The sequence below is a fragment of the Portunus trituberculatus genome, chromosome 12 (genome assembly GCF_017591435.1).
Source record: "Portunus trituberculatus isolate SZX2019 chromosome 12, ASM1759143v1, whole genome shotgun sequence".
Classification (NCBI taxonomy): Eukaryota; Metazoa; Arthropoda; class Malacostraca; order Decapoda; family Portunidae; genus Portunus; species Portunus trituberculatus.
This window is the reverse complement of record NC_059266.1, coordinates 14,097,686-14,121,529: the sequence shown is the minus strand read 5'-3', so window position 1 is coordinate 14,121,529 and position 23,844 is coordinate 14,097,686. Positions and strand designations below refer to the sequence as shown.

The following is a 23,844-nucleotide window of genomic DNA, read 5'->3' as shown; positions in this document are numbered from 1 at the left end:
AATAATAATGATAATCGGTTTATTTAAACACGGGCAACACGAGAGCTGAAAATATACATTTTAAAGAAGGGAACATTACGAATGTAAAATTACAGACTTAAAAATAAGCACACATAGAGTCAGTGTTCGCAAGTTAAGCATTTTCACTATTGTGGGAATTGTACTGCTTCTATATCTGCCTGTTCGTGCACATATGGGGAGCAGCTTGTCGTGGTGTCTGACACTGGCGTGGAGGTGGGACTGCCCGGGGGAGCAGGTTCCCGTGGCGCGGGTGGTGGATGAGCTTGGTGACGATCTGCTAGAGGAGGAGCTGGTGGCGTACCTGAAGGGTGGTGAGGTGCAGGGTGTGGGGGGCCTCCTGGTAGATGGTGTAATCGGTCCCCAGGATCAGCCGCATCACTCTTTTCTGCACCGCTTAAGTTTTTTTTTTTTTTTTTAAGTAGGGGAGAGGGCCAGCCAAGGGCAAGAAAAAAAAATGAATAAAATAAAATAAATAAAAAAGACCACTTGAGTGCTGGCTTTCTAAAAAGTGGAAAAGCGTCAGCCATTTTAAAATGGGGGAGCAAATGCCTCAATACCTCCCTCTTAAAAGAAGACAAGTCGTAGGAAGTCGGAAATACAGATGCAGGGAGGGAGTTCCAGAGTTTGCCAGTGAAAGGGGTGAATGATTGAGAGTACTGGCTAACTCTTGCGTTAGAGAGTTGGACATAATAGGGTTAGTTAGTTTTGTTGAATGACGGTGAGAGAGGATGACAAGTCTGGGGACGCATATGTGAGTCGAGGGAATATGTAGGTGCAATACACACTCGCTAGCCTAGGCGACGGTGTCCCCAGCTTCTTCAACCTTCGGAGGAGGTGAAGCTGGTATGTAGCTGACGAAATGATGCTGCTGACATGTTGGCCCCACACTAACTCACCATCAATGGTGAGGACGAGACGCTTGGTGGAGAGCACTACCTGGAGGGGACGGCCGTCGATGGAAACACAGGCAGGGGGCGGAGGGGGCCTGAAGAGGTATGTATGTTACTGTTGCCTTGTTGGTATTGAGGGTGACTATGTTATCGGTGGTCCATGTGTAACGACGGTAAAGGAGGAGCTGGAGGTGGCTGCATTCTGTGTGTGTGTGTGTGTGTGTGTGTGTGTGTGTGTGTTGTGTGTGTGTGTTTCACTGTTTGATCTGCTGCAGTCTCTGACGAGACACCCAGACGTTACCCTACGGAACGAGCTCAGAGCTCATTATTTCCGATCTTCGGATAGGCCTGAGACCAGGCACACACCACACACCGGGACAACAAGGTCACAACTCCTCGATTTACATCCCGTACCTACTCACTGCTAGGTGAACAGGGGCTACACGTGAAAGGAGACACACCCAAATATCTCCACCCGGCCGGGGAATCGAACCCCGGTCCTCTGGCTTGTGAAGGCAGCGCTCTACCGGGCGTGTGTGTGTGTGTGTGTGTGTGTGTGTGCATGTGCGTGTGTGTGTGTGTGTGTGTGTGTGTGTGTGTGTGTGTGTGTGTGTGTGTGTGTGTGTGTGTGTGTGTGTGTGTGTGTGTGTTTGCATCAATTACAAATCTATTTTGGATATCCTGTCATTACTTCATATTCCTTAACAACCTTTTTTGCATCCTCCATGATTTTTTGAGAAAATGCAATTCCCCAAAATACAAAAAAGAAGATAAGATATGTAGATAAGATTAAAGTGTAACCAACCATGTTAATGAGTTCCGGCATTGATTCACCCCAACGTGTTTTGAATTTTTCGTTTTTTATCTGTGATTTTATTTCCTCATCACTGACAGAAGCAGGAACAACTTTAATAGGTAGAAAACTTGAAAGTGATGACTTAGGGTTTGGGTCGACATTTGAGCTATAATGGTGTGTGTACTCAACGAGGGTATGTGTCATGATCGTCAGAAAAGTATAAAGAATTGAATTGAAAAACCAGACATCAATAAGCTTAAAGTACGAGGTTTTTGGAAGACCGTCGCTGATTTGAGAGAACAGAGTTGAGAGAACAAGTAAAGCTGTAAGGGACACCATTATTCTGTTTTGAAAGTCAAACCACTTGAAAGAAAACGTAGCGAAGGAGATGATGTTGATAAGAGTTGTCGGGATGAATATAGTAACCAACTGTAAAAAGAAAAGAAAAAAAAAAAAATCAGGTGAATACCAAACACACACACACACACACACACACACACACACACACACACACACACACACACACACATACATATATATATATATATATATATATATATATATATATATATATATATATATATATATATATATATATATATATATATATATATATATATATATATATATATATATATATATATATATATATATATATATATATATATATATATATATATATATATATATATATATATATATATATATATATATATATATATATATATATATATATATATATATATATATATATATATATATATATATATATATATATATATATATATATATATATATATATATATATATATATATATATATATATATATGTATAGGTAGATAGATAGATATCATAGACAGTGGATACTTGATGTGCATCCATTGAGGGAGGGTGTCTTCACAAGAGCTTGTAACATAGGCAGGCAAAATTTTCTAGCTTGTACATCTTTTAACATCTTGGATTATATATCACTTCATACTCTACTTCTTAGCTTTTATTTCATATCGTTAAACTTGGGAATGATTGCTGAATCTAAACATCATATTAAAACCTTTGAAAATACATAATTAACAGAAATGTGATAGGTTGGTGTGAAAAAAAACAGTGTCTTCATTGTTATAATCTTTTTAAGTTTATTGCAATAATTCGCACTAATTTAGCGATAATTACTAAGATAAACTATTCCATATTGTAGGACAAAATCTTCTGAATGCGATGATATCTTGAGATTTCTGATAAGTTGTTACATAAGCTGTAAATAGAATTACTGCGGATCAAACTTTAACAAATTTCACGGCCATCAGCATAACGTCGCTCACTTCACCACTCACGGGTGACTCACCTGTCAGTCTCACTGGTCACAGGCTCCAACACACTCCTTGGCGTGCCAAAATTGTGTTTATTTTTTTCATCTCTCTCTCTCTCTCTCTCTCTCTCTCTCTCTCCTTGACCGATAGTTAGTGCTTTAAAAATAACCGTTGCAGTAATATGGAAGTGAGAGAGAGAGAGAGAGAGAGAGAGAGAGAGAGAGAGAGAGAGAGAGAGAGAGAGAGAGAGAGAGAGAGAGAGAGAGAGAGAGAGAGCATTTATAGACTGATTTTCATGAGTGTTCTATAATAATCATCAAGTATCTTTTGTCGGTCTATCAATAGCCTATTTTAATCTTTAAGATTATATCTACCTATAGTAGTGTTCTTCCTTACTACGAAGCGTATTTTCATTATTATCATCACTGTCATTACTGTCCTATTTTCATTTTTCAATTTTCTTTTTGCCAAGGATTATTTTGTTACGCTGACCCACTCAATCACTTCTTTCATGGCGAGGCTGCAGGATTTGTTCCATTTGCCTGTTGTAATGGATAAACATGACATGACATTTATGCGTGATTTTTATGTTCATAGTTAACACAATGATTTTTTTTTTTCCCTGTACGTATTTCCCCAGAAGCTATCAGCGTTTCTTAAAATTTAATCAGCTTCCGTAGACGCTGCCATATTTATTGGCTTAATTATGGTAGTTTTATATAGTTTGCCAAATAATAACTAAGATGGCTAGGCAGGGAGCGAGACACAGGGACACACATCTCTCCTTTAATGGGCTCGGCCCGGAACTGAGGATACACTCTTGGCAGTGTTGCCAGATCGCTGAGCTAAATTCTGGCTAAATATGGTACAGAAACTGGCTAAAATTGGCTAACTTTAGATGGAAATTGGCTAATAATAATGGCTAAATTCTCAAAGCCTACCAATAACATTTGGTGATGTACTATTGCCTTATATGTATGATAATAAATATAATGAATGTACTTATATTAAAAAAATCGGGAATTTTCTACTTGAGAAATTAATTTTCATCTGCCTTGATGATGAGAATGGCTCACTGTTTTTCAAGTGCTTCTTACTTTTTGCATGTTTCTTTGTTTCATAAAGTTTTGCTCTAATCACTGCCTTACAAAATTTACAATGTACAATGTGCATCACCTGGAATTTCCATTATCCATTCCTTACAGAAGTCCTCTTGAAGCCATTCTTTTCTAAATTTCTGTGTGTACGGTTGCTTTGGCATCTTGATAATAGGCTATTCCCCACACTGCTATATATATATATATATATATATATATATATATATATATATATATATATATATATATATATATATATATATATATATGCTAATATTCAGAAGAGGGCAAATCGAGCACAGGCTCCACGCGCGATGGGCTCAGACTGAGAGCTCCCTCGTCTTAGACGGTAGACCTGTATCCAACCTGTAGCCCATTTCGTGAACTGGACGCGTCCAAGACCTGGGATCTGACCGTCTGAGTCGTATAATGGCTAAAAATGGCTGTTTCTTATGAGTTTTTGGCTATCTTTCTGGCTATCGGCTAGATGATTATTTTTCTGGCTACATGCAGCAAAATTCGGCTAAATCTAGCCAGAAATTGGCTGACCTGGCAACACTGACTCTTGGCGACAAGCAGTGCTTGGCTTGCTGCCGGGAAAACATATCGTACACCACGTACAAATAATAATATATCCAATATCCCCCCGTAAGATAAATGTGTGCCTGCAACACATTAATCTGATATGTGTATGAGCATAACGGGCTACGACGGCACGGGAGGGGAACGAACTAAACTTGGAATGGAGGTAAGTATACACGTACGGGTGAGGAACAAAAAGAGAACAATACCTTTGAAAATAATAATACAAAATACAAACTAGAAGAACGATGGTTTTACCTGGCCTGAAGTCTGTTTGCGTGTGTGTGTGTGTGTGTGTGTGTGTGTGTGTGTTACACATAGTCGCTCAGCCACCCCGGTCGCCGCACCTGCCTCCTGGGTGCGGGGCGTAGCTGAGGTTGGGTGGGGGTTGAGACTTGTGCGGGTGTCGTGGTTGGTTGAGCGGCCGGCGGGGTTGGTGGGCGCAGGGTTGGCGGTGCGGGCGGTGGGGTTGACTCAGCGACGGGCCGCAGATGCTTCCTGTTCCTGAGGCTTATTCGGCCGCTACCATCAAGCCTGACGGTGTACTGCCTGTAGGGCAGCGCCTCCACGATCAAGCCCGTGCGGTCCCACGTGCCCGAGGCCTGGTTCTGCATCCTTACTCGTGTGCCGGGGGACAGGGGCCGGAGCTGTCTGGGTGTGCAGGTTGCCATCAGGGTGTTGCCTTCCTCCCCCATTTTCACTTCTCTCTCACGCAGCGTCCTTCCCCAGTGCCTGTCCACCTTGTAATGTCGTCGGGCCGTTGGCACGCCATCACGCAGCTGCCTTCCGGTGGCAAGTTGGGCGGGGGACTTGTTGACAGATCGCAGCGGGGTGTTAAGGTACTGCAGCACAGCGAGGGAGGTTTTGTCCGTGTCCAATGAGCCCCCGCTACCTGTGTTGGCTCTGATGATTCTTTTGGCCGTCTTGACCGCTGCTTCGGCCCGCCCGTTTGACTGTGGGTACTGTGCTGAGGACAGGCGTGCAATGACACCCCACTTCTTGAGGAATTCCGACATTTCCTCGCTCGCCAGGTTCGGCCCCCATCAGTGGACAGCTGTTCCGGGCGCCCCATCGCGTGAAGTACTGCCTCATTTGACTCTTGATTTTATTAGATGTAGCACCGTGTGGGAAATGGGCGAGTTCTAGCCATCCAGTGAGCCTGTCAGCGTAGACCATGTAGGTGTGCCCCTCATGCTGAAACATGTCCGCCACTGTGGATTGGAATGGGTACTCTGGGGGCGGCGTGATGACGAGTGTTTCTGAGGGCTGAGAGGAGCGTGCGTCTCGCATGACGTGCACGACGCCCGGTAGTGCTGCAGGTCCCCTTCCAACCCGGGCCAGTATACACATTGCCTTGCCCTCCGCAGCATGGAATCTAGCCCTTGGTGACCAGCGTGTAAGTTTGCTGCTACCTGTGGGCGGAGGGGCTCAGGAATCACGAGTCGCACACAACCCTGGTCAAAGGTGTATGTGACAAGGTCTTGAGAGACTGCCAACCGGTCCCTCACGCCATAGAACGGGCGCAGGCAGGCCACTTCTTGCGCCTTGTGCAGGTGCCAGTCCGCGGCCAACACTTTGGCCAGTAGTAGTTGGTAGACAGGGTCGTCGGCTGCAGATTTTCTCACCGCTGACTCGTCGAGAACGTGACCCTCGTGTTCGGCTGTGGCGATGACCACGGCTGCTACTGCCTCGGTGAGGTCCTCATCCAGGTTGGCGTCGGTGTCTGTGGTGGGGCTTCTGAGGGCTGGGTACCTGGACAGGAAGTCGGCTGCGGCGTTCCTTTTTCCTGGCAGATATTTGACTTGAAAGCGGTACTGTAGCGTTCGCTCCTTGAGCCGGAAGAGTCGTGGGTTGATGACTTCTGTGAGGGCCCTGTCCCCCAGCAGCTTGGTGAGAGGGCGGTGGTCGGTGACGATGGTGAGGTTCGGGCACCCCAACAAGAACAGCCGGGCTTTCTGGAGGCACCACACCACAGCCAAGGTTTCCCCCTCTACCGCGGCGTAACCAGTCTCGGCGGCCGTGAGGTGGCGGCTTCCGCACAGGGCCAGACGCCAGCCCGCCCTGCAGCAGAAGGGAGCGGCAGCAGACGAGCAGTGGCAGAACTGCTGCAGGATAATGAATCCAATGCCCTCCCTGCTCCAGTCTGTGAGGGCAACTGTGGGGCGGGTTTTGTCGTAATATGCCAGGCCGTCCTTTGCAAGCTGGCATATGGTGTCCTGAGCGCGGCGGAATTTCTCCTGCAGGTGCTCGTCCCAGTACACAGCCTTTCCGCACGGCTTCTTCAGGAGCTCCTGAAGGCGTTCATGATTGGGGCTGTGGCGAGGAATGGGGCAAGTTGATTGACAAACCCGTACCACGACCTGATGTCTGAGATGGAGGGCTTGTCAGGCATCCTGAAGCTTTTGATTGCCGCTAGGCGCTCGTCTGTGGGTTTGTACTCCTCCCAGCCGAGGCGAAAACCCACGAAATCCACCTCCCTCCGTGCGAACTGGAATTTTTCAGGCTTCAAAGTAATCCCCTTGGCTGCACAGGTCGCCAGAAACTCGTACGTGTGCCAGAATGCGTCTTCGATGTTGCTGTCGTAGAGGAGGGTGTCGTCGATACACTTGTGCTTCCTCACGATGCCTTGGATGGCGTCATCGAAGCGCTTTGTGTATGCGTCGCCAGCAGAACAGTGGCCCATGGGGGTCCGGAGGTACCTGAACCTCCCCCATGGGGTGATGAAGGTGGTGAGACTTCGACTCTCCTCGTCCAGCCTGACTTGGTGGTACCCCCAATAAGCGTCAGCCACTGTCTTGAAGCAATGTTTGGGGACACTAGACACCATGTCGAAGGGGGCGGGGGTGTGGTGTGTCTCTCTGCGGCATGCGGCGTTGAGGCGCTGGTAATCGACGGTGCGCCGCGGTTGCCCTGATTTCTTTGCTACCACAACCATGCGGGCACACCACTCCGTGGGTTCCCCTGCCGGGACGGGCTCGATGACGCCTCGCCGTACGTCGTCTTCAAGCTGGGCTTTCACCTCGTCCTCCCAGTGTTTCGGCACCGAGGCGGGCGTGTGGCAGGCGTAGGGGACAGCGTTGGGTGCCAGGTGGATGTGGTGAGGCTCGCCGTCCATCACGGGCAGCGGGCTCCTTGTGGTGTTGAAGGCGGAGGCCGAGAAGTGTTGTAGTAGCCACTCCTCTAGCCGTCGTACGTGCTCCTCGTGTGGCGGGAATGGTATCGTGGCGGGCTTGGCAGGCGGCTGGGCAGGCTCGGCGGTCGTGTCACGCGCTTCCACTGCTTGCACTGTCGGCAGGGAGTGGTGAGGGAAGCCGGCGGGCACCAGCCCCAGCTCCTTGCACGCGCTCAGTGACAGGAACAGCGACCTGGCGGAGGGTACGAAGTATACTTCTTGCTGTGTAGCATGGCCGCCAAGGTAAATGTCACACCGGCACGATCCGAGGCACCGTAAGGGCAAGTCCGCTACATCCCGCAAGCCTGCACGTCCCTGTAGCTGCGTGGGTTGTATGTTGAGACTGGACAGGAGGGCCGCCCCCGCGACGCACACCTGGGCGCCGGTGTCCGCCACAGCTGCTGTGCGGTGCTTGGCGCCCTTGCCAAGCGCCACTGTTACCTCTATGGTGGGTTGGCGGGACACGTTCGCGCCTGCCGTTGTCACTGATCCCGAGACGGCGTTGGCAGATGCAGTGCCGTGTGGGCGCTTGGAGCTCCTGCAGCACCTCTTGAAGTGGCCTTTCTTACGACAGGCGACGCAGACTGCTTCCCTGGCCGGGCAGGAAGCTCTGTCAGGGGCGTGCAAGTACCACAGTTCCAGCAAGTACGTGAGGGCTGTGTCTTGCCAGAGGTGGTGGCAGCGGCGGCGTCGAGCGTCTGGTCCCCGTCCTCCTCGGCCCGCACGGTGCCAGCCGCGCGACTGCTTTCCCGCCAACCGCCCACGCCTGTGGTGTGTTGGCGGGCTGCCTCATATGCACAACACATGGCCCTTAGGGCGTCCACACTGCCTAACGAGTCACACGCTTGATACACCTGCTGTTTGAGGCCCGTGTCGCGGATGCCTACCACAAGCTTTTTCAATAGCAAGTACTCAGAGAGGTTGAGGCTGCACTGGGGACACTCGAAAGCGCAGTCGTTGACTTTCTGGGCGCCCCGTACGAAGTAGTCACTAACACACTCGTCCTGCCCTTGGCTGACACCGAAAAACTCTGCCCACTGCACTGCCGGGCTGGAGGAGCGAAGCACTAGGTTACCAATGGCGTCCAGCGCCTCCTGCTGTGTGAGGGCGCTCCACTGGTCGAAGGTGAATCTGGCGTCCAAGGCACGTTGCAGCGGGGGGCCACAGAGGAGTCTGACGTGATGGACCGCTTCCTGGCGTGGCCACTTGCAGAGGAGAAGCCAGCACTCCATGGACCGTTTCCACGACCTGAATGCAGCTGGTGTCATATCCAGGTCGCATTTCTCGGGGCAGCCGAGAGGCACCCGAGGGGCGGGCGCCACGTTGCCTCGTGTGTTGAGCGCCGCCATGTTGGCCTGCAAGGTGGTGATGGCTTGTTGCTGGTCACTGATGGTCTGCCTTGCCTGCTGGAGCAGCGGCTGGAGGCTGCGAGGAACCACTGTCGTCGAGGCCCTAGGCGTCGAGCGAGGGGATCGGCGAGGTAGAGGCATCTTGACCGGTGTAGGTAAGGGTTTCACTGCGCCATGTAAGATAGCTAGGCAGGGGAGCGAGACACAGGGACACACGTCTCTCCTTTATTGGGGTCGGCCCGGAACTGAGGATACACTCTTGGCGACAAGCAGTGCTTGGCTTGCCGCCGGGAAAACATATCGTACACCACGTACAAATAATAATATATCCAATAATTTGTCTTTGGATTTCAACAACTTATTAATCTTAACCTCTTCAGTATTGTGATGCGCTTTCATATTCAATCTGCTTATTATATGGTGATTTTACACAGCTTCAGAAACTTATGTGGGGGATTAGAATAATAAAGACTGTGGCCATTAATCTTCTGACCTCCATAGACCCTTCCTAATGTCAAGAAAATGGTGTAATCGTACAAAGATCACAAACTAAAGATCTGTCCTAGTACTGAAGGGGTTAAAACGCAAGCGTAGTTCAGGCAAAACGCCTGACACCTCATTGTTCAGGTTAAGGAAACAATGAAACACAACACATCACAAGACAAACTCAAGAATCGTAGTAACACATACGAGGAAAGTTATTGTGTTTACATTCCCGTGTATGAAGAATAAAACAATGGTTCATACCATGACTCTGCAACTTTATGGGTCTATGCGCATTAATAGTTGGGGTCTACGTTCAAAATTTGACACGGGTAGGTAAACAAAATAAAGTCAGGACGCCTTTTTCTTTGTTTTGAGACTTTGTCCGCCTATAGTTTAGGCAGGTCCGCCAACACAAGTCAAGTATTTGGAAATATATATATATATATATATATATATATATATATATATATATATATATATATATATATATATATATATATATATATATATATATATATATATATATATATATATATATATATATATATATATATATATATATATATATATATATATATATATATATGTGTACTTTTCATCTCATTTACCTGTGTAGTGAAGAGGTGCCTCATTTGTATAAGCGTCTCGATGCCGCTGTAGGGTTCATTATTTTCATATCGTTTTGTGGTAATTCCTCCAATGGCATACTCTGCTAAAAGGCCTCCTCCCTGCAGCAAAGATTTTGTGCGTGTTAGACGGCGGGTATCTTGATTTACATTGGTATTTTTAGCCATTCATTATAGTAAAATATAATTACAGTACTATGTACGTATAACTGATTGATTGAAGGATTTTGTTTCCAAGTTGCTATAATATTAGCATCATAAACATAAATAATATGGTCTAGTCTACCAAGCTCTTAAGCCCCGTCCACATATCACGCATCAGCGACTAGATGCAGTAGTGTTAAAAAATTGACACTAGCGTCCAAACGGGATGCATCACTGCGAATCTCATACTTGTACAAGGATTCTAGGAAGGATATACGGGTTCAATGGGCGGGCTTGAGGAATTGATTAGGGAACATCGCTTCTAACAGAAGGCGCGCGGGTCGCAGGTTACTACTAAGGGGGTGAGGGATGGCGGGGTCCATCAGCGGGGGAGGATGAGCGCTGTTACAAGATTCAGTCAGTCTGTCACGGGAAGGAGGCAAGGAGCGCAAGGTTCATTAACCATTGCCCGCTTCCGCCTGGGCCACACCACGCTCAGTGCTCACTTGCATCGCCTACGTCAGTCTTGTGACCCCTTTGCCCTTGGTGTAGGACTACCCCAAAGGCCATGTAACATTTCATGCTTCAATTCCCACGCCTCCTCTCTCAACATACTGCATTACGCTCCCTGGCCATCACAACACTCAACCTGCCCACCCTCCTGGCGGCTTCAGGCGTCCACCTCTCCTGGCAACCTGCTGTCCTTCGCCTTAATTGTGCCTTATTGAGGAAGACCGGCCAGCTACCACGCCTGTGATACCCACACAGGACTACCCCAGGGCTCATAAGAATCCATAGATTTTCGTGGCCTCTTTTGAATCCTTATAAGCCCTGGGGTAGTCCTGTGTGGGTATCACAAGCGTGGTAGCTGGCCGGGCTTCCTCAAGAAGGCACAAGTAAGGCGAAGGACAGCAGGTTGCGAGGAGGGGTGGACGCCTGAGGCCGCCAAGAGGGTGGGCAGGTCGAGTGTTGTGATGGCCAGGATGGAGAGCCGGGAGCGTAATGCAATATGTTGAGAGAGGAAGCGTGAGCATTGAAGCAGGAAATGTTCCATGGCCTCAGGGATAGTCCTACACCAAGGGCAGAAGTGGTCACGAGACAGTCGACGTATGCAATGCAAGTAAGGTGTATGGTGTGGCCCAGGCGGAGACAGGCAGAAAACGCATATTATGTATATATTCCTAGCGGGTGGGCTTTGAGATAGGAGGTACCCCAAAAAAGTACCCCCTTTAGCCCATAAATTCCCGTGAAAAGCCCGCATGGTATAAATAATATACATATATATATATATATATATATATATATATATATATATATATATATATATACTGTATATATGTTTTATGCCTTATAAGTTCATAACCACGAGAGAATGCAGGGAAAAATAGGGGTGGGGGAGGAAGCATGGGAGAAATTTTAAGTTACTCCTAATAACGTTTTCTATGAAAGTACTCGCTTCCAACATATGGCAGGACCGTTGCTGTCCTCCAAATTTTAACCCACACCAAAATTTCCTCTCTGTATATTCCTTGTACTTGTACGAGCTGCTAGGATGTCACTGATTGAGCGCAAGCTCCAACTGGCAATCAATCGGGTGTCCAGTTGGGCCAACATAAATGGTTTTCGTTTCTCCACCTCAAAGACCGTGTCCATGCATTTTTGTCGTAATCGTGACGTCCATCCAGATCCCGATTTATATTTAGCCAATAGACGCCTCTCATGTGTGGAGCCGATATCTTGACCTATTGTTTGACAACCGTCTTTCTTGGGTTCCCCATTTCCGTTCTGTTAAAGCATCTTGCAGGACAGCACTATCCCTTCTTCGGGTTTTAAGTCACATCTCTTGGGATGCGGACAGGGACACTCTGCTTCTTCTGCACCATACACTTATACTTCCAAAGCTGGAATACGGCTGTGAAATCTACTCATCCGCATCGGGTGCACGGCTACGCGTGCTTGACTCCGTGCATCATGCTGGGGTCCGCTTGGCTACGGGTGCATTTCGGACATCTCCAATTCCTAGCCTTCTAGTGGATGCTGGTTTCTGGCCGCTCGATCTCAGGCGCAAGTCTTCGATGCTCCGGTGTTAGTTTCGCACCCACCGTCTTTCTGATTCCGTCCCTTGTCTGTCAATACTGCGGGACTCGCGTTCGCAGTTTTATGTCACTCGACCGAGTCTACGTAAACCTTTTGGCCTTCGAGTGGCAAATCTTATGGCGGACTTATCTATCGACCCCACTCCTGTCCTCTCTTTCCGGCTCCCACGAGTTGGTTAATGGCAGCTTTCTGTTGTGTCATTATGCCCTCCTGCCATAGATGGCAAGACGGATTTTCTACCAGATCTGTCCCACACACGGTTTTTAGAACACTTTTTTTTTTATCCATTCTGATGATATTCCCGTTTTTACTGATGGTTCCAAATTCGACGCAGGCGTTGGGTTTAGTGTGGTTTTTCCCTCTTTTCATCAGTGTGGCAGCCTTCCTTCCGTGGCGTCCGTTTTTACTGCGGAGCTGTCTGCCATAGTCCTAGCTTTACAGATAATTTTTACTCTCCCAGTTTCGTCTTTTACAATTTTTAGTGACTGTCGCAGTGCTCTTACTTCTCTCTCTTGCACTATATCCCTTAACCCTTTGGTTTTATCAACCCTGGAGTGGCTATATCTTCTTACCCAACGAGGATATCGTGTTGGGTTCTGTTGGGTCCCTGGTCACGTAGGTGTTCCAGGGAATGAACACGCAGATCGCCTCGCTAAAGAGGCAGCAAGTCGCGCTCTATCTCCTGGCCCTGTTCCGTTTCGAGATGTATTTCCACTAATTCGTGAGGCAGTTGCAGCAATTTGGCAGAGGAGATGGCTAACGGGGGTAGCAACTTCGAAAATGGGAGAGATCACTACATCCTCTATACCTCACTGGATATACACCCATGTCCGGGATCGCCGTGCACAGACTTTATTGGCGCGAGTGCGTATAGGTCACACGTACCTTACAAATAAGTACCTGTTGACCAGGGACCCTCAACCTTACTGTGATGACTGCCTGGTGCCGCTCACGGTGGGTGCGGCACCTACTCATGGAGTGCCCCAGTTTGACTGACTGAAGACACCGTTATCTCTACTGCTGTCGCGGTAGAGATTATTACATCTTAAAGATCCTTGAATCAGAGTGCCTGGCCCAGGGCCATGACGTTTTTAGGTTTTTGGGAGAAGCTGGCCTTCTCCCAAAGCTGTGAATTTTATCTTATTTTATATGTTTTTATTGTTTTATTTGGTTTTAGTTTTAAAGTATTTTCATTTTTTTTTCCTCTTTTACTCTATTGTTTTTTTGTATATATACACGTTAGTTTTATATCATTTATTGTAGCGGCGCCATATGACCGTCGTTGTTGCGGTGCCATCAATTAAAATCCATCCATCCATGTCGAGTGCCCCAGTCGGACTGATCTAAGACAACGCTACCTCTACCGCTGTTGCGGTAGAGGTAGCGGTGTCTATTATATCTCAAAGGTCCTTGGACCAGAGTGCCTGGCTCAAGGCCGTAACGTTTTTAGGTTTTTTGGGAAAGCTGGCCTTCTCCCAAAACTGTGAATTTTATTTCATTACATGTATTTTAATGTTTTATTTAATTTTATTGTGGTTTTTTATTTGAGTTACCTTTAATTTTATTGTTTTTAACTGCTTTTAGTCATTTTATAATTTTTCTTTTAAACCTTTTTGTTTTCCATTAAAAATTAGTAGCGGCTCCAAATGACCTACGCTGTTGCGGCGCCTAACATTAAATCCATCCAATGTTGTAGTAACTGTCGCCGGTATAGTAAGGGCCAGCCGTGTATCTGGGTGACTGTCAGTGACGCCAGCCGTGTATCTGGGTGACTGTCAGTGACGCATAGGTGACGCATAGGTCAGGGCTACTGGCTACACTCGGCATCAGGGCGACATCGTTAGTGTGCCGAGGATGACTGTGGGATGTGGCAAATGTAAGCCTAAAGCCAATGGAGCCATTCATCTGTCACATGCAGCATGGCAACAGGTCCACGACACAAGAGGTTTTCATCATGAAGACCGCCACTCTGTGCTACATTTCACAACAGGCCTGCAGGGATCTGGGTTTGGTGCACGCTGACTTCCCTCAGTATCTACTGTCACCGACGTTGACATTTGTTCCTTAACTTTGGTTAACTTTTTCTTTTTCTTTTAGGGAACCAGCACTCAAGTGGCCCTTTTTTTATATTTATTTTTTTGCCCTTCGCCAGCTAAAAAACTAAAAAAAAATAAATAAACACACAAAACACACACACACACACACACACACACACATATATATATATATATATATATATATATATATATATATATATATATATATATATATATATATATATATATATATATATATATATATATATATATATATATATATATATATATATATATATATATATATATATATATATATATATATATATAATATATAATATGGCTGAGTGAAATCCTCCAAAAGGTAAAATGTAACGGTTGAAAAAAAGAAAAACTCAGTAAAATAATCTTCTTTTAACTTTTATGACATTTTGGTACAACGTAATCCCATCCTCAGACACTGAAATACGTGCAGGGAGTGAGTGAAGAACCGAAGAATCCGGGAGAATGAGATCTTGGACACTGAAAATATTCCCTATTTACCCTAGCAACAGACATGAATAAAATCTAAAGTAAATTCTAAAGTAAATTATAGTTCTAACAAGTAAATTCTAAAGTAAATTATAGTTCCCTAGTCATTTGTACAGGGTAAAAGTATATATATATATATATATATATATATATATATATATATATATATATATATATATATATATATATATATATATATATATATATATATATATATATATATATATATATATATATATATATATATATATATATATATATATATATATATATATATATATATATATATATATATATATATATATATATATACATAATAAATCAAATTTTTAGGCCATTGAACAACTATGTAATGTAATTTTCATATGATACTTCCACTTACCTCGTAGACAGTTCCTGAGCCGAACTTTTCCAAAGTAACATAGGTGTCCGTGTTCTTGTTTACCCGGAAGATCATGGAGCAGTAGTCGGTGTTGAATGGATAGTAAAAGAAATTAAAACTGCACAAAAACACTATTGTATATTTTCTTGAATTGCGTATATAATTGTCCTTCCCTTCGTAGACTCGAGCTGAAACGAGAAATGGATATATATATATATATATATATATATATATATATATATATATATATATATATATATATATATATATATATATATATATATATATATATATATATATATATATATATATATATATATATATATATATATATATATATATATATATATATATATATATATATATATATATATATATATATATATATATATATATATATATATATATATATATATATATATATATATATATATATATATATATATATATATATATATATATATATATATATATATATATATATATATATATATATATATATATATATATATATATATATATATATATATATATATATATATATATATATATATATATATATATATATATATATATATATATATATATATATATATATATATATATATATATATATATATATATATATATATATATATATATATATATATATATATATATATATATATATATATATATATATACACACACACACACACACGCTTGCGTCTCCTTTTGCTCATGCAGATGTGCTGTATAGCATCTATAGTCGACATCTTTTTAGTGGAAACTCAATTATTCCATTTCAGTCCTTAGATTCATAAAAGAATTGAAAAGTTTTTTCTTTCCCTTGTTGTATGGTACAGATGTTTTGTCACAATCAGTGAATTAATGCGGGAATAGATTTATTATGCTTTTCTTGGAACCTCGGTATACAATACGTTAATCATTGGGTCAGTTTTTCTTTACAATGATAGAGATGCTGCAAGGGTGGTGAGCATAAAGTAATGCATAATATAAGTCTTTCTCTCTCATGCTGATGGCTAATGAGAGAGAGAGAGAGAGAGAGAGAGAGAGAGAGAGAGAGAGAGAGAGAGAGAGAGAGAGAGAGAGAGAGAGAGAGAGAGAGAGAGAGAGAGAGAGAGAGAGAGAGAGAGAGAGAGAGAGAGAGAGAGAGAGAGAGAGAGAGAGAGAGAGAGAGAGAGAGAGAGAGAGAGAGAGAGGAGAGAGAGAGAGAGAGAGAGAGAGAGAGAGAGAGAGAGAGAGAGAGAGAGAGAGAGAGAGAGAGAGAGAGAGAGAGAGAGAGAGAGAGAGAGAGAGAGAGAGAGAGAGAGAGAGAGAGAGAGAGAGAGAGAGAGAGAGAGAGAGAGAGAGAGAGAGAGAGAGAGAGAGAGAGAGAGAGAGAGAGAGAGAGAGAGAGAGAGAGAGAGAGAGAGAGAGAGAGAGAGAGAGAGAGAGAGAGAGAGAGAGAGAGAGAGAGAGAGAGAGAGAGAGAGAGAGAGAGAGAGAGAGAGAGAGAGAGAGAGAGAGAGAGAGAGAGAGAGAGAGAGAGAGAGAGAGAGAGAGAGAGAGAGAGAGAGAGAGAGAGAGAGAGAGAGAGAGAGAGAGAGAGAGAGAGAGAGAGAGAGAGAGAGAGAGAGAGAGAGAGAGAGAGAGAGAGAGAGAGAGAGAGAGAGAGAGAGAGAGAGAGAGAGAGAGAGAGAGAGAGAGAGAGAGAGAGAGAGAGAGAGAGAGAGAGAGAGAGAGAGAGAGAGAGAGAGAGAGAGAGAGAGAGAGAGAGAGAGAGAGAGAGAGAGAGAGAGAGAGAGAGAGAGAGAGAGAGAGAGAGAGAGAGAGAGAGAGAGAGAGAGAGAGAGAGAGAGAGAGAGAGAGAGAGAGAGAGAGAGAGAGAGAGAGAGAGAGAGAGAGAGAGAGAGAGAGAGAGAGAGAGAGAGAGAGAGAGAGAGAGAGAGAGAGAGAGAGAGAGAGAGAGAGAGAGAGAGAGAGAGAGAGAGAGAGAGAGAGAGAGAGAGAGAGAGAGAGAGAGAGAGAGAGAGAGAGAGAGAGAGAGAGAGAGAGAGAGAGAGAGAGAGAGAGAGAGAGAGAGAGAGAGAGAGAGAGAGAGAGAGAGAGAGAGAGAGAGAGAGAGAGAGAGAGAGAGAGAGAGAGAGAGAGAGAGAGAGAGAGAGAGAGAGAGAGAGAGAGAGAGAGAGAGAGAGAGAGAGAGAGAGAGAGAGAGAGAGAGAGAGAGAGAGAGAGAGAGAGAGAGAGAGAGAGAGAGAGAGAGAGAGAGAGAGAGAGAGAGAGAGAGCAGCAGCAGACTTTTCAGCCCTTTCTCTACCCTGTCAAGCCCCCAACTTGGCAACCACAGTCTGGGCAGCCTTTCAGCTGGAATGCGTCCGCCTAACAGGCCAGCCCCTAACACGTCCTGTCCTTCTACCACCTCTCGCAGCCACACCTACACGGCCCGCCGAGGGAAAGGACGCAGCAGCAGCTGCCTCACTGTGGTGACGGCCAATGTGAGGGGACTTAGGACAAATGTTGGTGACCTCACACACATTTCGCCCTGCGACATAGGGCTGACGTTGTAGCAGTGACAGAAACGTGGCTCACTGGAGAGGTAGAACCAACGTTTGGTAAGGTCCCTGGGTACTCCCACTGGATAAGGAAGGACAGGGAGAACAGAGCAGGCGGAGGGGTGGCAGCTTGCTTTAGGGACGGCCTCCAAACCCAGGAACTTGAGGTGACGGTTCCTCTTCAAACGGAAGCACTGTTCTTCAGGGTGGTACTGGAAGACAACAGAGGTCTCCTCCTCTGTATCATGTACCGCCCCCCCAGGCAAGGACGGGCACCCCTGGACTTCCTGACGGAGGAACTCGACACCCTTCTTCTACGCCATCAATGCTCCCACGTGATGGTAGTGGAGACCTAAACTGCCACCCAGAGCAGAACGCTTATGACGACCTCTTGGAGGTGCAGGGCCTAACAAATCATGTTACCTTCCCCACGCATGTGCGAGGAGGGATGCTAGACCCTGTGCTGTCAGACCTCCCCGAGACGAGCGTCCGCTGTCAGCAGCTGGGGCCTGTAGGCAGCTCGGATCATTACGCTGTCCTGGCCCGAGTCGAGCTGAACGCAACGCGAGAGGACGCTGTCCCACGCACCATCTGGCTCTGGGGGAGGGCTGACTGGCCGACCATGAGGCGTGCCCTGGAGGAGATAAACTGGGAGAAACCTTGGTGGGTGATGCCGAGGAGCAGGCACGAGCACTCACTACTAAGCTCCTCATCCTCCAGCAGCAGTATGTCCCCAGCAGAGTGTATCTCCAGGCCTGACGATCCTGCTTGGTTTGGCTTCCGCTGCAAGGCCGCTGCTGAGGCCAAACACGCCGCCTGGCTGAGGTACAAGCGGCACCCGACGCAGAGGAACAAGGCACTACACAAGGCTGCCTGCAAACGGGTGGTAGCTGCCTGCAGATGGGCCAAACATAGAAAACAGGAGGATCTAAAACGGAAACTTTGTGGCCCAGGAGTAGGAGGCAAGACCTGGTGGAGCTTAGTCAAGGAGCGCCAAGGAGCTAAACACCAAGACGCCATCCCTCCACCCTCAGGCCTGACGGTTCCACTGCCACAAGCAGCTGGGACAAGGCCTCACTCCTGGCTACAAGCTTCAGCAACAAGATGACGGTTGGAGACCCGGAAGACAAGCGCCTCACCTGCCACTGGAGACTCAAAGCACCATCACCCTGGTCTCAGTGACAGCTGGACAAGTTGAGAGGCTCCTGAGAGCAGTGGAAGTGGGTAAAGCCACCGGCCCGGACGACGTCAGCCCACACCTCCTTAAGAACTGTGCTAAGGAGCTGTCAGGTCCTCTCTCCAACGTCTTTACGACCTGCCTGAGGGAAAAAAATGGCCCTCAATGTGGAAAGAGGCACGAGTCATTCCGGTCCACAAGAAGAGCTCGCGGTCTGTACCCAGCAACTACAGGCCGATCTCCCTGCTCTCTGTGGTGGGCAAGGTGCTGGAGCGGATAGTGGCTGGAGCCATCTGTCAACATCTGAGTGAAAACCATCTCCTCTCAGAGAGACAGTTTGGCTTCAGGCCAGGCCGGTCCACCTCCGACCTACTCCTGCTCCTCACCAAAGACTGGCAAAATGCCCTGGACACGCTTGTGGTAGCCCTGGATATAGCTGGAGCCTTTGATAGGATCTGGCACGCGGGGCTTCTTGAAAAGCTTCGTGCCAAGGGTATCCAGGGAAACCTACTGCTACTGCTTGACGACTACCTACGTGGGAGGACTCTTCATGTGGTCGTCAATGGGAAATCGTCAGAGCCCTCGCCAGTCCAAGCTTCCGTTCCACAGGGTTCAGTGCTGGGCCCAATCCTGTGGAACATCTATATCGACGACCTGCTCCGAAAACTACCGACAGTGGAAGCATATGCGGACGACTGCACCCTCTCCCGGTCCTACTGCCGCCTTGATAGCCAGAGCGCTGTCCGGCAGCTAAACAAGCAGCTACGGCTGGTGGAGCAATGGGGAGAAACGTGGCAGGTCTCCTTTGCACCTGAGAAGACGCAGGCGATGGTCATCTCGCGGTCGCCAGGAGCCTCCAGAGCGGTCTCAGAGCAACTGTGCTTTGGAGGCAAGGCTCTGTCTCTCAGGACCACATCAAGGTCTTAGGGGTGACGGTGGACCGCCGCCTGCGCTTCGACGGCCATGTAGGTGCAGTCACCCGACAGGCGTCTCTAAGAGTCTCTGCCCTGCGGAGGGTGGCGGGAACGCTTGACCCACACGGCATCATCACGCTATACAAGGCGCAGATACGTCCGTGCCTGGAGTACGGCTGCCTGTCGTGGATGCCGGCGCCGCCACCCACATGCAGAGACTTGACAAGGTGCAGCGACGAGCTCTACGTCTGGCGGGATACGACGCACACCAGGACGACCTGCCGCCACACACCCCCGTCACGTCGTTGGAGCACCGGCGTGATGTGGCAGCGCTGGTGGTGTGCCACAAAACTCAGGTGCAAGGAGTACCGCACCTCCGACGCCTGGGACTTCCACCACGCGCTGCCCAGAGGCCCACGCGAGCTGCTGCCACCAGTGAGCAGACTGTGGAGGTGCCCTTCTCCAACACACGGCAGCACCAACGAACATACAGTGCCCGGACCTCAAGGATGTGGAATGCATTCACCACAACCACACCCCAGGTGGAGGACATGTCCACCCAGCAGGTCAAGGTGGCAGCACACAGGTGGCGTGGAACGCAGGACACCCTCTGGTGCTAACGTGAAAGTTATTAATGTAAAAACAATATTTTTAATGTATATTAATTATTGATAGGCTTTTTAAATAATTCCATACCCAACGTGGAATTTTAAGCCGAATATGTAAATATATGTGCTATGTTTAAATAAAAAAAAAAAAAAAAGAGAGAGAGAGAGAGAGAGAGAGAGAGAGAGAGAGAGAGAGAGAGAGAGAGAGAGAGAGAGAGAGAGAGAGAGAGAGAGAGAGAGAGAGAGAGAGAGAGAGAGAGAGAGAGAGAGAGAGAGAGAGAGAGAGAGAGAGAGAGAGAGAGAGAGAGAGAGAGAGAGAGAGAGAGAGAGAGAGAGAGAGAGAGAGAGAGAGAGAGAGAGAGAGAGAGAGAGAGAGAGAGAGAGAGAGAGAGAGAGAGAGAGAGAGAGAGAGAGAGAGAGAGAGAGAGAGAGAGAGAGAGAGAGAGAGAGAGAGAGAGAGAGAGAGAGAGAGAGAGAGAGAGAGAGAGAGAGAGAGAGAGAGAGAGAGAGAGAGAGAGAGAGAGAGAGAGAGAGAGAGAGAGAGAGAGAGAGAGAGAGAGAGAGAGAGAGAGAGAGAGAGAGAGAGAGAGAGAGAGAGAGAGAGAGAGAGAGAGAGAGAGAGAGAGAGAGAGAGAGAGAGAGAGAGAGAGAGAGAGAGAGAGAGAGAGAGAGAGAGAGAGAGAGAGAGAGAGAGAGAGAGAGAGAGAGAGAGAGAGAGAGAGAGAGAGAGAGAGAGAGAGAGAGAGAGAGAGAGAGAGAGAGAGAGAGAGAGAGAGAGAGAGAGAGAGAGAGAGAGAGAGAGAGAGAGAGAGAGAGAGAGAGAGAGAGAGAGAGAGAGAGAGAGAGAGAGAGAGAGAGAGAGAGAGAGAGAGAGAGAGAGAGAGAGAGAGAGAGAGAGAGAGAGAGAGAGAGAGAGAGAGAGAGAGAGAGAGAGAGAGAGAGAGAGAGAGAGAGAGAGAGAGAGAGAGAGAGAGAGAGAGAGAGAGAGAGAGAGAGAGAGAGAGAGAGAGAGAGAGAGAGAGAGAGAGAGAGAGAGAGAGAGAGAGAGAGAGAGAGAGAGAGAGAGAGAGAGAGAGAGAGAGAGAGAGAGAGAGAGAGAGAGAGAGAGAGAGAGAGAGATCTTCGTAACTAGCTCACCCACCTTCCTTGGAGTTTTCAATGTCACTTGAAAGAGAAGTTCCTAGTCTCTCGATTGTTATTTTGCTGGCTTTGTCTACAGTGGTCTGACGATTACCATCAGCGTTTAGGAAATCTATTGTAGGTACCCAAATGTTCTCAGCCTAAAAAGAAAAAAAAAAAATTACTGTTCCTACTCACACACGCACACACATACACACACACACAAGAGGGGGTCTGTTGTGGGCAAACATTCGCATCATGTGTGGCATTTTTTTAAAACGACTGGCCCACATAGGGACGAGGTACCCGGCTCACGAAAGCCAGCGCTTTTTCCCATTGTCGTTCCAGTACTTGGTTTCACTTCCCCTGGAGATATTTTATGTTTTGTTATGCTCATGGAGAAAAACAAAAGCTCATCAGGTTCTTGTGATGTGGCTGACCTGGCCCATGAGACGTTATCTTTAGGTTTGAATAGGGAGGAGATTCCCCTCTACAAGTGCCTCCCACAGCGATGTCCTGTTCTGGTAGTTCTGAGGGACGCCTCTCTGCAGGTTTGGATTCCCTTTTTATTTATGAAAGAAAGAAATCCAGCCAAGAAAAATAAAAAAAGTAAAAAAAAGGCCCTCTTGAGTGTTGGCTCCCTACAAAGAGGAAAAACGTCAGCCAAAATTACGGAGCAAATGCCTCGATACCTCCCTCTTAAAAGAAGACAAGTCGTAGGAAGTCGGAAATACAGATGCAGGGAGGGAGTTTCAGTATTTACCAGTGAAAGGTATGAATGATTGAGAGTATTGGTTAACTCTAGCGTTAGGGAGTTGGACAGAATAGGGATGAGAGGGAGAAGAAAGCCTTGTGCAGCGAGGCCGCAGGAGGAGGGGAGCCATGCAATTAGAAAGATCAGTAAAACAGTTAGCATGAAAATAGCGATAAAAGATAAAGAAGTTGAAGACAGTTAGTCAGAGGAGGGGAATTGATGAGGCGAAAAGCTTTTGATTCCACCTTAGCTAATAAAACAGTGTGACTGGAACCCCCCCAAACATGCGAAGAGCACTCCATACAGGGGCGGATAAGGCCCTTATACAGAGTAAGCAGTTGGAGAGGCGAGAAAAAATGGCGGAGACGCCTCAGAACGCTTAACTTTATAGAAGCTGTTTTAGCAAGAGATGAGATGTGAAGTTTCCAGATAAGATTATGAGTAAAGGACAGACCGAGGATATTCATTGTGGAAGAGGAAGACAGTTGAGTGCCATTGAAGAAGGGGGGATAGTTGTCTAGAAGGTTGTGTCGAGTTGATAGATGGAGGAATTGAGTTTTTGAGGCATTGAAAACTACAAAAATTTCTCTCTCAGTCGGAAATCTTAGAAAGATCGGAAGTCAGTGCGTTCTGTGGCGTCCCTGCTTGATCTGTTGACTTCCTGAAGGGTTGGTCGTCTCTGAGAGGACGTGGAAAGATGTAAGGTGGTATCATCAGCGTAGGAGTGGATAGGGCAAGAAGTTTGGTTAAGAAGGTCATTAATGAATAATAGAAAGTGAGTGACAGGACAGAACCCTGAGGAACTCCACTATTTATAGATTTAGAAGAACAGGAACAGAACAGGAATAGAACGGCCGGAAAGGAAACTTGAGAAGTTACAGAAAAATGGATAAAAGCAGTAGGAGGGCAGTTTTGAAATCAAAGCTTTATGCCAGACTCTATCTAAAGCTTTTGATATGTCTTACGCAAAAGTTTCAAGGAAATCTCTTTTTAAAATGATGATGACCAAGACTCAGTAAGGAAAGCCAGAAGATCACCAGTAGAGCGACCTTGACGAAAGCCATAATGGCGATCAGATAGAAGATTGTGAAGTGACAGATGTTTTAGAATCTTCCTATTCAGGATAGATTCAGAAACTTTAAACAAACAAGAGACTAAAGCTATAGGACAATAGTTTAAGGAATAAGAACGGTTATCTTTTTTTAAGGACAGGCTGAATGT

At 46.4% G+C, this 23,844-nt stretch overlaps 1 protein-coding gene across 1 annotated transcript; it reads right to left on the bottom strand.

The window, feature by feature from the left end:
• Positions 1 to 146: 146 nt before the first annotated feature.
• On the bottom strand, positions 147 to 5,710 carry LOC123502810 (branchpoint-bridging protein-like). The gene is made up of 3 exons (XM_045252076.1): positions 5,010 to 5,710; positions 918 to 1,006; positions 147 to 322 (listed from the first exon to the last, which is right to left on the bottom strand). The coding sequence occupies exons 1-3, from the start codon at positions 5,708 to 5,710 to the stop codon at positions 147 to 149; spliced, it is 966 nt and encodes a 321-aa protein (XP_045108011.1).
• Positions 5,711 to 23,844: the final 18,134 nt, after the last annotated feature.

What these genes read in the sequence shown, in the direction of transcription:
- LOC123502810 (XM_045252076.1), bottom strand. Translation starts at nt 5,710, where the DNA reads ATGTCGGAATTCCTCAAGAAGTGGGGTGTCATTGCACGCCTGTCCTCA. An exon ending in GGGTGGCTGAGCGACTATGT is followed by an intron (nt 1,007 to 5,009) that starts GTAACACACACA and finishes ATACCTCTTCAG; the next exon opens with GCCCCCTCCGCCCCCTGCCT. An exon ending in TCTCGTCCTCACCATTGATG is followed by an intron (nt 323 to 917) that starts GTGAGTTAGTGT and finishes ACCACCCTTCAG; the next exon opens with GTACGCCACCAGCTCCTCCT.